The following is a 15046-nucleotide window of genomic DNA, read 5'->3' on the forward strand; positions in this document are numbered from 1 at the left end:
TAAGCCATTAGTAGTGAACTGACAAAAGGTACAACATTTAGTGCAAGATAAAATCTGATAATGTCCGATTAAAGACAGTTCAAGGGTCTCCACTGAGGTAGATGGGAGGTCTGGACTGGCTCTCTAACTGATGATAGGATGGTTCAGTTGGTAGATAACAGCAGGGAAGAAACTGTCCTTGAATCTGCCGATGTGCGTTTTCACACTTCTGTCTCGCTTGCCCGATGGGAGAGGGGAGAAGAGGGAGTGACCTGGGGGAGACTGGTCCTTGGTTATGCTGGTGGCCTTTCCGAGGCAGCGTGATGTGTAGATGGAGTCAATGGAAGGGGGGGTTTGGTTTGCGTGGTGGTCTGGGCTACATCCACAACTCTGCAATTTCTCATGGTCTTGGTGTCAGAGGACATAGCTTTAAGGTAAGAGGTGCAAAGTTTAAAGGAGATGTGCGGAATTGCTGCCTAACAGCGACAGAGACTCAGGTTCAATCCCGACTAAGGGTGCTGTCTGTACGGTATGTTTGCCCTGCGACAGCGTGAGTTTTCTCCGGGTGATCCGGTTTCCTCCCACACTCCAAAGATGTACAGGTTTGTAGATTAATTAGCTTTTGTAAATTGTCCCCAGTGGCCATCGCGGAATGGGTGGGCCGAAGGGCCTGTTTCTGTACTGTATCTCTAAAGTTTAAAAACTTCCAATCTACCTTGTTGTTGCTGTTGCACTTTTTTTCTGCACTTTCTCTGCACTTTTTCTGCAGCTGAAACATTTTCTGCAGCAAAGCTTTTCTGGCACACGTGACAATAATAAACCAATTCCAATCTAATTAGCTTCACCAGACTAATTAATCAGAGGGGATCTGGATCTTAGCCGAGCTGGGAACAGGTAGGTCGGTCCAGTCTCCATGACACGGCTACTGAAACAGCGAGACGATGGGCGCAGGGACCCGGGGGAGCAGCGCCGCTCTGTGGACAGCGGCAGTCGATCCCGTCTCAGACGACGGACCAGGGCTCTAGCTTAACTTTTTTTCCCTGTTGCCAGCCGGGCAATCTTGGCAGCTTTTTAGGTTGCCAAATGACAGATTAGGTGGTCATTTAAGACGGCTTGCATGACGCGTGCGATAATGTGCTCGGACGAAGTGCGTAGTTACCAGTCGGAATTATGCTCAATGAAGCATTCACATATTATTTCTGCTTCAAATAAAGTCACAAACTAAACATATTCACCAATCAAGACATGATACATACCACAACGACATGCAGCAAAATTATAATTCAGTTTCTCAACTCTTTTTACACATTGCAATTAATGCAATTTCTATTATTTCTTTCCACTTCCAAACAAAAATGTGGTTGGATTATTCAGCGTATGATCAACTTGTGTCAATAAATCCTGGACTATGATAACATATATGCTTAACCATGCACACTACAGATTGATGCTAGCATGTTTTCTGTGAAGGACCGAAAATTATCATGACATGGCCATAGCATGGGTCGTTATTGCTATTGGTACAGAAACACTCTCGCTTCCCACATAATTTATCCACAACAAAATATACAGGTTGCAAGGAATTTTCTAAAGGCATTTTATGATAATAGCTGTTAAAACTGACTATACCCATCTAACATTACACTAACTAATAAGAGATGGTCAAAGGACATAAATGCAGCAAATGTTATTTTGGTAATATCTTTAAAGGTGTCAAAACGCCACATTACCGGACATTCAGATTAGATGTACGTGTTGTGAACAGCAATGAAGATACCCAGTTTGTAAACACCAAATTTAAAAATAATTGTTGATAAAAACGCTGTTTCCGTCATTCCCACTTCAGAATTAACATTAAAATTTCAACTGAAATATCTCCTGACCAAATTTGTGATGGATATGAGCGACCGTAGAAGTAAAACCTGGATAAATCCAACGTGTCGTTGTGAATGTTGCTCATCAAAATAACAGTACTGATACTCCATATTAAGAGCATTGATTTGCCGTTAAAATGAATTCTGTAATAACGTGTCAACGGTAGCAGTGGCAATCGAACACTGCGGTTTTAATGTTTCACCTGTTCACAATTTAATTAATCCATCTTTTTGGATTAAAACAAATAATAACATTGGGAATTAAAACATATTTGATTGCATTCCATTATCAAACATTCCGTAGTCAATGTTCGCTCTGAAGACATATCCAGCACAATAGCGTCGGGAGGGGGGGGGGTGTGAATCAGTGCAGGATGGATAGATGGCAGTGGGGGAGGGGTTGAGAAGGCAATTGGTGCGGAATGGATGGATTGAGGCAGGGGAATTAGTGTGTGTTGGTTGGAATAGGTTAAATTGTGAGGGGAGAGCGCGTGGGATGACAGTGGGGTTGAATGGGGGGGATCTGTGCAGGATGGATGGGGGAAGAAGTGCAGGATGAAGGGGTAGAGCAGTGCAGGATGGATGGGAAGGGAAGGTTGAATTGGGGGACCTGTGTAGGATTGATGGGGAGTGGCAGGAGAATCAATGCGAGGTGGATAGGGGAATCAGTGCACGATGAATAGATGGGGGGGGGGGGGGGGTGTAGATGAGGAGGGGAGCACACGGGATGTCAGTGAGGACTGAATAGAGGCAGGAATGGGGATCAGTGCGGGATGGAGAGGAGGGGTCTCAGGATAAGGGAGGTGGAGGGGGGCGTACAAGAGAGAGAGAGAGAGGAAGGGGCAGAGGAGGTGGGAAAGAAGGTCAGCGCTCCTCGGACAAATCCGGCATCATCTCCTCGCCACCGCCTCCCCTCCTCCACCAGCCAACAGGAAGGTGCGGGGCCTAGCGGTGCAGATGCTTCAGATGGCGGAAGGGGGCCTCCCCCTGCCCCCCTCTTCCCGGCCTCGGCGTGCGAGAGGGTTTGTTTTGAAAGCGCTGTTGGCGGAGTGGCAGGCAGCGGCCGCGATCAGGCCGGGCGGGGGCTGGGAGGAGGTGGAGATGGAGCCGCCACTGCCGTCGCTGCTGCTGCTGTGCGGGGCCCGTCATTCGCTCCGACCCTCCATCACGCCACACTTAGCATCTTTCCCACGCATTACAGCCGTCGCCGACACAAAACGTCACGTTCCTTTTCTCCAGAGATGCTGCCTGACCCGCTGAGTTACTCCAGTTTTTTTGTGTCTATCTACGGTATAAACCAGTATCTGCGTGTCAAGCCGGGCAAAATGACTCGGCGTTTAGGTTGCTCGGCGGCACTTTGGGTGGTCAGTGGCACCCGGGCAACCGCTAATTTCGAGCCCTGCGATACCGCTCACCCTCCATATATGGTCATTCCGGAAGTATCCTGTAGGCTGGCGCCGCCCACTGGCCCAGAATGCCGCACGACTCCAGGCGGGGCCGATAGGGTGCTTTCCCTGCCGCGCGGGGTTCTGGGAAGGCACCCCGCCATTGCTGCAGCAGCTGGACCGGCGATTATTACGGGAATCGACATAAAATGCTGGAGTAACTCAGCGGGACAGGCAGCATCTGTGGAGAGAAGGAATGGGTGAAGACCCTTCTTCAGACTGAGAGTCGGGGGAGAGGGAGACTAGAGATATGGAAGTGTACGGTGTGAAAACGACATACCAAAGTACAATAGCTCAAGGGCGTGTAGAATGGTTCATTGCTAGCTTATGGGGAAGATGACAACCAGGCATACAAACAGTAAAATTAATCAGGAGGACAGTGAAACTAGTACAATGACTAGGATGGGGGAGGGACGGAGAGAGAGGGAAAGCAAGGGTTACTTGAAGTTAGAGAAGTGAGTTGTAAGCTGCATGAATATTGATTTCTCTAACTTCAAGGAAGGGAGAAACTGGTGCTGGTTTATACCAAAGATAGACACAAAGTACTGTAGTAACTCAGCGGGTCAGGCCACATCTCCGGAGAACATGGATGGGTGACCATAGATAGACACTAAAAGCTGAAGTAACAGTGGGACAGGCAGCATCTGTGGAGTGAAGGAATGGGTGACGTTTCGGGTCGAGACTCTTCTTCCTTTCGGTTCGGGACCCTTTTTCAGACTGAAGGTAGGGGGCGAGGAAATAAACAGAGCAAGTTTACCAGCTTCATTTAAATTTCTAATTATTCTTTCCAAATGTCCACTTTTAATTCGGAGCCTTATTAATAAAGACAGCACAACGCGTTCGACCCTCCGGTTAGAAGACGGCCATTCAGCCCATCCGGGCTGTCCTGGCTTCTATGCGGCTGGAATGCAATTCATGGCAGGAGGGTGGAAACTGATTGCAAAGGGGGAGTGAAGAGGGATGACACAGACTCGAGGACCCCTCAAGGAGAAATCAAGACTGGGAATTAATCAAGAGAGCTGACACAGACTCGATGGGTCGAATGGTCTCCAGTGCAATAATATTCTGAGTGCTTGTTCATTGTATAAAGTGCTTGCTCATATAACAGTGATTTTTAAAGTGCGTGGCTGATTATTTTGCGGAGGTGAGTCGGGGTCCCGGGGAGAGTCGGGTTCCCGGGGAGAGTCAGCGGGACCGGCGAGAGCTTCTCAGGTCAGAGAGGACCACCTGAGCTGCGTTACGACCAGCTGATCCCATCACCCCGCCACCTGGTGACAGAGGGGAAAGTGAGAGAGGTCAGTATCGCAGCTGAGGCACCACAGCTTCTAACCCCCCCTCCCCCTCCCTCCCCTCTACCCCACCCTCCCCTCTCTTCCTCCCCCTTCCCCTCCCCTCTCTTCCTCCCCCTTCCCCTCCCTCTCTTCCTCCTCCCCGTCCCCTTCCCACTCTATAAATGTTGTTACAGTACTTGTTTATGGTTTATACTATTCTTATAACAAATGTAAAGCACTTTAGCCAACGAGAGTTGTTTTTTAAATGTGCTATAGAAATAAATTCGACTTGACTTGACTTGACTTGTTCAACTACCTCCTCTGGCAGCTAGTTCCATACACCCACCACCCTCTCCGGGCAGAATTAGATCTCTTGGATCACTCTGCTAGGGGACAGTACAGATTCGATGGGCTGAATGGCTGCCTTCTAATGCATGCAACTGCTGGTAATCTGGCTGAGGATCAGAATCTGTTTGGATTCTGTATGACCCATCTATGACGTATAATTAGTTACGCTCCCCATCCAGGTTTCCCACCCCTCCTTCCTTCATACCTTCCTCTATCCTCCCTTCCTCCCCTACTATCTCCTTCCATCTATCCCTCTCTCTGTCTATCCCTCCCTCCCTCCCTCAATACCTCCCCTTCCCCTCTCACACTCCATCTCTCCAACCTGCCTACCCTTCCTCTATCATGGTCTGAGCACTGTGAGCCCTTCAGCCCATCGATCCCTGGCCTGCCCCCCCCCCCCCCACTCCAGACCCCACTTACCCGGGTGGGCACCGCTGCCACACAGGTACAGCCCCCCGAGCGGCGACCTGTAGTCGGAGCCGAGGGCTGACGGCCGCGCCAGGTACAGGCGGTCGAGAGACATCGCCCCGTGGAAGATGTTCTGCCGGAAAACAGGGGCAGGGTTGGTAATCATCTCCCCGCACCCCAAACTGGGGAGGGGGCACGGGCAGGGGTAAGGGTGGGGCAGAAAGGGGGAGAAAGAGGGAGGGAGGGAGCGAAGGAGGGAGAGGAAAGGGGGGGGGGGAGGGGAGAAGGTGGGAGAAGCGAGAAAGAGGAGGGAGGTAGGGGGGGAGGGGAGGGAGGAGAGGGGAGGGGGGAGAAGGGGGGAGGGAAGAAAGAGGGGAAAGGGGGAGAAGAGGGGGGGGGGTGGAGGAGGGGGGAGAGAGGGGGGGGGGGAGGGGGGGTGGAGGGGGGGGAGGAGGGGGGGTGGAGGAGGGGGGGGTTGGAGGAGAGGGGGGGTGGAGGAGGGGGGGAGAGGGGGGTTGGAGGAGGGGGGAGGGGGGAGAGGGGGGGGGGTGGAGGAGGGGGGGAGAGGGGGGGTGGGAGGGGGGGGGGAGGGGGGGGGGGGAGGAGGGGGAAGAGAGGGGAGGGGGGGGGAGGGGGGGGGGGAGAGGGGGGGGTGAGGGAGGGGGGGAGGAGGAGGGAGGGGGGGGGGGTTGGGGGAGGGGGGGGAGGAGGGGGGGGGGGGGGAGAGGGGGGGAGTGTTGGAGGAGGGGGGAGGGGGGTTGGAGGAGGGGGGTGGAGGAGGGGGGGTGGGAGGAGGTGGGGTTGGAGGGGGGTGGAGGAGGGGGGGGGTTGGAGGAGGGGGGGGAGGGGGGGTTGGAGGGAGGGGGGGGGTTGGAGGAGGGGGGTTGGAGGAGGGGGGGAGGGGAGGGGGAGGCGCGGTTGGAGGAGGGGGGAGGGGCGGTTGGAGGAGGGGGGGAGGGGGGTTGGCAGGAGGGGGGGGAGGGGGTTTGGAGGAGGGGGGGAGAGGGGGGGTTGGAGGAGCGGGGGAGAGGGGGGGTTGGAGGAGGGGGGAGAGGGGGGTGGAGGAGGGGGGGTTGGAGGAGGGGGGGAGAGGGCGGGTTGGAGGGGGGAGAGGGGGGGTGGGAGGAGGGGGGAGAGGGGGGGTTGGAGGAGGGGGGGTTGGAGGAGGGGGGGGAGGGGGGGTTGGACCTAGTGGGGTTTCGGCGGTGGGTTTGTAATTCCAGGCGACGATGAGGGCAGAGTTAGTGACTCACCCCGCCCGTTAGACCAAACACCTTCTCCAGGTCCTGAGGGGTGAGGATGTCACGTCCTATCACCGAGGTCTTGAAACCGGGTGCGTACTGCTCCATGCAGTCAAACACTGGGAAGAGAGGGGAGCAAGTCAATGTCAGAGAGTCATACAGCATAGCCATCCATTGTATCCATGTACCTGTTCAAATGTTTCGTAGATGTAGTGATTGTACCGGCCTCAACTACCTCCTGCAGCTCGTTCCATACACCCACCACCCTTTGTGTGTAAAATAAAAATACCCCTAAGATTCCTATTAAATCTTTAAATAGGCCGAGGTTTTCCAATGAGGTAGATGGGAGTTTAGGCCCGCTCTCTAGTTTGTGACAGCCTGATAACAGCTGAGAACAAACTGTCCGGATAAATGATATTTCAGGTCGAGACCCATCTCCCGGTGAATGGCCAGCTCTCCTGCAGTCTCCCCGCTCTCCAGAAGGGGCCCAGGCTTTCATCCCGTCCATCCCGTTGAGTCCAAGGGATGGCTGGCTGGCATCTGTAGAGGGAATGGACAGGCGACGTTTTGGGTCGGGACCCTTCTTCAGACTGACTGGACGTGGTTCATCTGTGACCCACCTACAGCGGTGGAGGACACCATGGCTACGCTTGGCCAGGCCGACCCTGCAGAGTCGTCAGGACAACGGGCCTTGATAGTCAGGTCAACAACCCTGCACTTACTACTGGGACTTGAAAATGGTGCCAAACTGGCGACTCTGTATACAGTCTCAGTGTATTTTTGCTGTACACTTGTACTGGTACTGAACTATATACAAAAATGAATTTCATTGTACCTCGGTACATGTGATAAATAAAATGCCGTACCGTCTGAAGAAGGATCCCGCTCCCAAAATGTCCTCTATTAATTCCCTCCACAGATCAGTTCAGTTTACTGTCACGTGTACCAAGGTGCAGTGAAAAGCTTTTGTTGCGTGCTATCCAGTCAGCAGAAAGACAATACATGATTACATTCGAGCCATTTACAGTGTATAGAAACATGATAAGGGTTTGGAAACACGTTTAGTGCAAGGTAAAGCCAGCAAAGTCCCATCGAGGATAGCCCAAGCATTAGCAATGAGGTAGATGCCCCTGACCCATCGTTCCCCGTCCTCGCTTGCAGCTGGGTGGCGCCTACCTCGATCGGCGTAGGCGTTCCTGGCCTCCTCGTCCCACTCCTTGCCTCCACGGAGGTGGTAGGGGGTGTACTGGGTGAAGATGGAGATGACGTGTTGGTCCGCTGGGGCGATGGTGGAGTCCAGGATGGACGGGATGCACAGCTCGATCATTGGCCTGTGGGTGGAGACCACACCTTGTTAGAGCCATTCAAAACTGAATGCAGTACTCCTGCACGCTAACTTTAGTTTCCACAAGTCAAGAGTGTCTTATTATCATGTCCCAGATAGAATAATGAAATTCTTACTTGCAGCAGCACAGCGCAATATAGAAGCATAGTACACTGTAAACAAAATAATAAACAAGAGAAGGGTAAAAAGTAGTGTGTGTATAAATACACATACACACACACACACATATATATTTATATTCTTGCCTGTATAAGGTAGACAAAAATGCTGGAGAAACTCAGAGGGTGAGGCAGCATCTACGGAGCGAAGGAAATGGGTAACGTTTCAAGCCGAAACCCTTCCTCTGATGTGAGGTAGGGGGGGGGGGGAACCAAGCGAAATTTGAGGTGCTGCTCCTCCAATTTACAGTGGTCCTCACTCTGGCCATGGAGGAGGCCGAGGAATGAAAGGTCGGATTTGGAATGGGAGGGGGAGTTGAAGTGCTGAGCCACAGGGAGATCAGGTTGGTTATTGCGAACCGAGCGGAGGTGTTGGACAAAGTGATCATCAATATATATATATATATATATATATACACACACACAGTTTTAATTTAGTTTTAGTTTAGTTAGTTCATAGTCACATGTACCGATGTACAATGAAAAACCTTTTTGGTGCTTGCTATCTAGTCAATGGAAAGACTATATATATGATTACACTCAAACCGTCCACAGGGTACAGATACAGGATAAAGGGAATGACCTTGATTGCAAGATGAAGTCTGGTAAAATCCGATTTAAGTTCAATGAATGTACTACCGTAATGTTTAAGAAACATTTAGACAGGTACATGGTAGGATTGGTTCAGAGGGATGTGGGCCAAACACAGTAGGGCCGAAAGGCCTCTTTCCATGCTATCTATATTACTAAAAGTCTGTTCTTGACCGGTTTTGGCGATCCGTGCTGCGATTTCCGAGAGAACGCCGCCACCTACGGCCGTCATTTTTGGCCACCTTGCTCAGAGCCCCCCTCCGCCGCATGTGTGCCGAGGATTTTTCCAGTCGATTAAAAATGACAGAGATATTAATGTTTTTACAAAATTCCCCATTCTCTCTGCTTCCCCCGCTGGCGGCAGGGGGGAGGGACTATAAAACCAGGAAGTGGTGTGCCACACAGTCTCTTCAAGATGGAGGAAGGCAGAGGGTCACGTTTCTCTGAGCTGTGAATAACACTGAACCCATGTCTACTGAAATGTAAGTGCCCTTAGTGGTTCTAAAATGCTTGCAGAATGTGTCTATTGGTTCTAAAGCTTGCAAAAAAGTGTCTATTGGTTCTAAAGCTTGCAAAAAAAGTGTCTATTGGTTCTAAAGCTTGCAAAAAAAATGTCTATTGGTTCTAAAGCTTGCAAAAAAATGTCTATTGGTTCTAAAGCTTTCAAAAAATGTCTATTGGTTTTAAAGCTTGCAAAAAGTGTCTATTGGTTCAAAAGCTTGCAAAAAATGTCTATTGGTTCTAAAGCTTGCAAAAAAAAATGTCCATTGGTTCTAAAGCTTGCAAAATAAATGTCTATTGGTTCTAAAGCTTGCAAAAAAATGTCTATTAGTTCGAAAGCTTGTAAAAAATGTCTATTGTTTTGGCTTGAAGTTGAAAGGCACTACTTACTGCAAATGGTGGCTTGGTTGCTTTGGCTTGAAGTTGAAAGGCACTACTTACTGCAAATGGTGGCTTGGGTGTGGCGAAGTTGAAAGGCACTACTCACTGCAAATGGTGGCTTGGGTGTGGTGTGGGTGCATTGGCTTGAAGTTGAAAGACACCACTTACTGCAAATGGTGGCATGAAGTTGAAAGGCACTACTTACTGCAAATGGTGGATTGGTTGCTTTGGCTTGAAGTTGAAAGGCACTACTTACTGCAAATGGTGGATTGGTTGCTTTGGCTTGAAGTTAAAAGGCACTACTTACTGCAAATGGTGGCTTGGTTGCTTTGGCTTGAAGTTGAAAGGCACTACTTACTGCAAATGGTGGCTTGGGTGTGGCTTGAAGTTGAAAGGCACTACTCACTGCAAATGGTGGCTTGGGTGTGGTGTGGGTGCATTGGCTTGAAGTTGAAAGACACCACTTACTGCAAATGGTGGCATGAAGTTGAAAGGCACTACTTACTGCAAATGGTGGATTAGTTGCTTTGGCTTGAAGTTAAAAGGCACTACTTACTGCAAATGGTGGCTTGGGAGCTTTGGCTTGAAGTTGAAAGGCACTACTTACTGCAAATGGTGGCTTGGGTGCTTTGGCTTGCAGTTGAAAGTCAGTACTTACTGCAAATGGTGGCTTGGGTGCAATGGCTTGAAGTTGAAAGGCATTACTTACTGCAAATGGTGGCATGAAGTTGAAAGGCACTGCTTACTGCAAATGGTGGCTTGGGTGTGGCTTGAAGTTGAAAGACACCACTTACTGCAAATGGTGGCATGAAGTTGAAAGGCACTATTACTGCAAATGGTGGCTTGGTTGCTTTGGCTTGAAGTTGAAAGGCACTACTTACTGCAAATGGTAGCTTGGGTGTGGCTTGAAGTTGAAAGACACCACTTACTGCAAATGGTGGCTTGGGAGCTTTGACTTGAAGTTGAAAGGCACTACTTACTGCAAATGATGGCTTGGGTGTGGCTTGAAGTTGAAAGGCACTACTTACTGCAAATGGTGGCTTGGGAGCTTTGGTTTGAAGTTGAAAGGCACTATTACTGCAAATGGTGGCTTGGTTTGGCTTGAAGTTGAAAGACACCACTTACTGCAAATGGTGGCTTGGGTGCTTTGGCTTTAAGTTGAAAGGCATTACTTACTGCAAATGGTGGCTTGGGTGTGGTTTGAAGTTGAAAGGCACTACTTACTGCAAATGGTGGCTTGGATGCAATGGCTTGAAGTTAAAAGGCATTATTTACTGCAAATGGTGGCGTGGGTGCTTTGGCTTGAAGTTGAAAGGCACCACTTACTGCAAATGGTGGCATGAAGTTGAAAGGCACTATTACTGCAAATGGTGCCTTGGGTGCTTTGGCTTGAAGTTAAAAGGCACTACTGTAAATGCACTTGCTTCCTGTTTGCACTGTATATTGATTTTAGATAAAACGCTACCACTTACGGCTGTGATTTTTGGCAATCTTACTCAGTCCCCCTCCGCTGAGCAGGTGCAGAGAATTCTTCCCATCAATGAAAAATAAAAGTGTTATTAGTTTTTTTTTAAATGTTGAGAATCTCTTTCCTGTCAATCACTCCATGAAAGCCACACCTTTTCCGGTGAGGGGGGGAGGGGTTATAAAACCCAGAAATGTGGGTGTGGCTCAGTCTCTGCAAGATGGAGGAGGGCAAGGTCACGACTCGCTGTCTTTAGTGGCTTTGCACCCTACTTCAAATGGTATGAAAGTGCACTTGAATTTGGTGGCCTTGCACCCTGCTAGAAGTGGTAAGAAAATGCACTTGAATTTGGTGGCCTTATACCCAGCTTGAAATAGAATTTCAAGGATTAGCCGTGAATCAACTACCAGCCCACCAGCCGTGAGTGAGTGAGTTGCCAGCACAACAGGCTTGATTGACTGAGACGCCAGCCCAAGAATCCATTTGGCGCACAATTTGCATACTAGCCCTCTGGAAACCAGTCCCTTCAGCCCACAACACCCATACTAGCGCTCCAGAAAGCCCCCCCCCCCCCAACTGGCCACCAATATTAGAATTGGTGGAGAGGTGGAATATTGCATTGGATGACCAGCCCTCCTGTGTGATGCTGGGACCCAACGGGTCCCACTTAGTCTAGTATGGTTCTATGACTCTAAAGATCTCCAGTTGGTGATAGGATGGTTCAGTTGCTGATAACAGCTGGGAAGAAACTGTCCCTGAATGTGGAGGTGTGCGTGTTCACACTTCTGTACCTCTTGCATGATGGGAGAAGGAAGAAGAGGGAGTGACCGGGGTGAGACCGGTCCTTGCTTATGCTGGTGGCCTTGCAGAGGCAGCGTGAGGTATAAATGGAGACAGTGGATGGGAGGTTGGTTTGCGTGATGGTCTGGGCTGCGACCACAATTCTCTGCGATTTCTTGCGTTCTTGGACGGAGCTGTTCCCAAACCAAGCTGTGATGCATCCCGATAACATGCTTGCCACGACGCATCTGTAGAAGTTGGTGAGAGTTGTCCGCTGGTCGCAACGGACTCGGTGGGCGCGCGCTGTATCTCTAAAGTCTAACAACGTGTAGCCCTTTGTGACCCACCTGGTGGAAGGATGTCCTTGGCAAGCGTCATCATACGCCTCGGTTATGTAGGCCGTGTCCTCACAGTTCAGGTGAATGGTGCCAGCCATGTAACGGGCAGGGGGCAGCTTCTGGCCCTTGGGCTTGGCCAGGAAATTCGGCAACCGATCCACGGCAACTGGCAACGGAAGAAAAAGGGGACATCAGTCCTCCCCCTCACTTCTCCAGCAGCGACCCGGTCATAGAGCCATCCAGCACGGAAACAGGCCCTTCGGCCCAACACGTCCCTGCTGGCTGAGAAGTTTGGATGGATTCAAGATCACTGGTGATGGAGTGAGTAATGGAAATCATAGATTTGGTTTAACCTAGTTTAGAGATACAGCGCAGTAACAAGCCCTTCGGCCCACCGGGTCCGTGCCAACCAGCGATCACCCTGTAGACAAGCACAACCCTACACATAGAAACATAGAAAATAGGTGCAGGAGTAGGCCATTCGGCCCTTCGAGCCTGCACCGCCATTCAATATGATCATGGCTGATCATCCAACTCAGTATCCTGTACCTGCCTTCTCTCCATACCCCCTGATCCCTTTAGCCACAAGGGCCACATCTAACTCCCTCTTAAATATAGCCAATGAACTGGCCGCTAGCGACAATATAGCCAATGAAATACACACTAGCGACAATTTACAATTCATATGCAAGCAAATTAATCTATATATCTGTACGTCTTTCGAATGTGGGAGGAAACCGGAGCACCCAGGGAAAACCCACGTGGTCACGGGGAGAACGTACAAACTACGTAAAGACAGCACCTGTAGTCAGGATTGAACCCAGATCTCCGGCGTGGTGTGCCAGTGTTGACTCTACTCGGCCCTACTCGTCCATGCCAACCAAGATGCCCCAAGGGTTTGGAGGAATATGGGCCAAACGTGGGCAAATGGGACCTAGCTTAGATGGGGCAATCTTGGTCGGCATGGACGAGTTGGGCCGAAGGGCCTGTACGATTACTCTGCCTCTGATTCCCATTGGTCTTCCACCGTTGGTCTTGCCTTCACATGTCCTGAGCCCTGAGCCCTGGAATCGCCCAACCCCTCTCTTCCCGCCCTCTACAGAGCTGTTAACGCAAGGCTCCAGAGAGGAGACCACCCGTGTCTGACTCAACCCCTCACAGAATACCGTTGATCTTCGTGACGGGCGATGTGTAGTCAATGGATGACATTTCCTTGATGAATTCTTCGGGCAGCGACTTCTGCAGCAGACAGAATAAACATGGATTAAAGGCTTGCATTTATATAGCGTTCAATGTTTCAGTGACCCCCCCCATTGCAATGTAGTGGATTGCCCAGTGGAAATATCACAAGGATTAATTATCAGGTTAGTTTAGTTTATTGTCATGTGTATCGAGGTACAGTGAAAAGCTTTTTTTGTTGTGTCCTAACCAGTCAGCGGAAAGACTATACTTGATTACAATCAAGCCGTCCACAGTGTACAGACACAGGATAAAGGGAATAACGTTTAGTGCAAGATAAAGTCCAGTAATGTCCGATTAAAGGTAGTCTGAGGGTCTCCAATGAGGTAGACTACTTGATGGTCAGCAGAGAGTAACAACCTTGTTAGTAACCAGCTTACTAACCTGCTTACTAGCCTTACTAACAAGGTTAGTCACCTTACTAACATGATTAGTAACTTTAATAATAATAATAATGGATGGGATTTATATAGCGCCTTTCTAATACTCAAGGCGCTTTACATCGCATTATTCATTCACTCCTCAGTGACACTCGGTGGTGGTAAGCTACTTCTGTAGCCACAGCTGCCCTGGGGCAGACTGACGGAAGCGTGGCTGCCATTCTGCGCCTACGGCCCCTCCGACCACCACCAATCACTCACACACATTCACACACAGGCAAAGGTGGGTGAAGTGTCTTGCCCAAGGACACAACGACAGTATGCACTCCAAGCGGGATTCGAACCGGCCACCTTCCGGTCGCCAGCCGAACACTTAGCCCATTGTGCCATCTGTCTTCCCTTTACTAACCAGCTAACTGACCAGCTTACAATCCTTAATAACCAGATTACTAACCTCACTCACAATGTTACTAATGACCTTACTAACCAGCTAACTAGCCTTACTAATAAGGTTACTAACCAGTTTACCAACCTTACTAACAAGTTTATTAAGCATCTTACTATCCTTACTAACCAGCTTACTAACCAGGTTCCTAACCAGCTGACTAACATTTCTAGCAAGGTTACTAACCATCTTACTAACCAGCTTACTAACAAGGTTACTAACCAGCTTACCAACCTTACTAACCAGTTTACCAACCTTACTAACAAGATTACTAACCATCTTACTATCCTTGCTAACCAGCTTTCTAACCAGCATACTAATCTTACTAACAAGATTACCAACCAGCTTATTGACGCCCTGACTAACGTGGCCATATGCCAAAACAATTAATGTTTGAAACTCTGCCTTCCCTAGACGCTGCTCCATTCACCAGCCGTCACTGGGAACTACTGTGGTGTGGCCATCCCTCACACCCTCAACAAGGTAGCTCCCATCTCATGGCCGTGGGCTTGAGGGGGAAGAGGGATGTTTCTCCAATCTCACCTGGGGAGTCAGCTGTAGGAAGGTCACGTGAGGGGTGGCGTTGGATAAAACCACCTTGCTTCGAATCTCTGTCCCATCCTGCAGCACCACTCCATGAACTGTCCCAGACTGGCCCACCTGAATGGAGTGCACTGGCTAGACACCAGACAGAGACAGGTAGAGAGACAGGTGGAGAGGGAGGGGGAGGGAGAATGAAAGAGAATGAGAGAGTGTGTGAAACATCATAAGGACATGAAATAACAGTCGGCCCTGCCTGCCCGCTCCTTCACTCAGTAAGATCACGATCATCTTTTATCTCAGCAATACATAGCTGC

The 15046-nt window shown here is 50.0% G+C and overlaps 1 protein-coding gene across 1 annotated transcript in view; it reads right to left on the reverse strand.

The window, feature by feature from the left end:
• Window positions 1–4045: 4045 nt before the first annotated feature.
• pyroxd2 (pyridine nucleotide-disulphide oxidoreductase domain 2) overlaps window positions 4046–15046 on the reverse strand; it is a 33913-nt gene continuing 22912 nt past the window's right edge. Inside the window, exons 10-16 of the mRNA XM_033034465.1 lie at window positions 14733–14867; window positions 13292–13364; window positions 12135–12291; window positions 7743–7897; window positions 6579–6685; window positions 5338–5458; window positions 4046–4566 (exon numbers count right to left, since the gene is read on the reverse strand). Of these exons, the coding sequence (XP_032890356.1) occupies window positions 4484–4566; window positions 5338–5458; window positions 6579–6685; window positions 7743–7897; window positions 12135–12291; window positions 13292–13364; window positions 14733–14867 (831 nt within the window). The 3' untranslated portion in view covers window positions 4046–4483. The remainder of the gene's footprint in view (window positions 4567–5337; window positions 5459–6578; window positions 6686–7742; window positions 7898–12134; window positions 12292–13291; window positions 13365–14732; window positions 14868–15046) is intronic.

The sequence above is a fragment of the Amblyraja radiata genome, chromosome 15 (assembly GCF_010909765.2).
Source record: "Amblyraja radiata isolate CabotCenter1 chromosome 15, sAmbRad1.1.pri, whole genome shotgun sequence".
NCBI lineage: Eukaryota > Metazoa > Chordata > Chondrichthyes > Rajiformes > Rajidae > Amblyraja > Amblyraja radiata.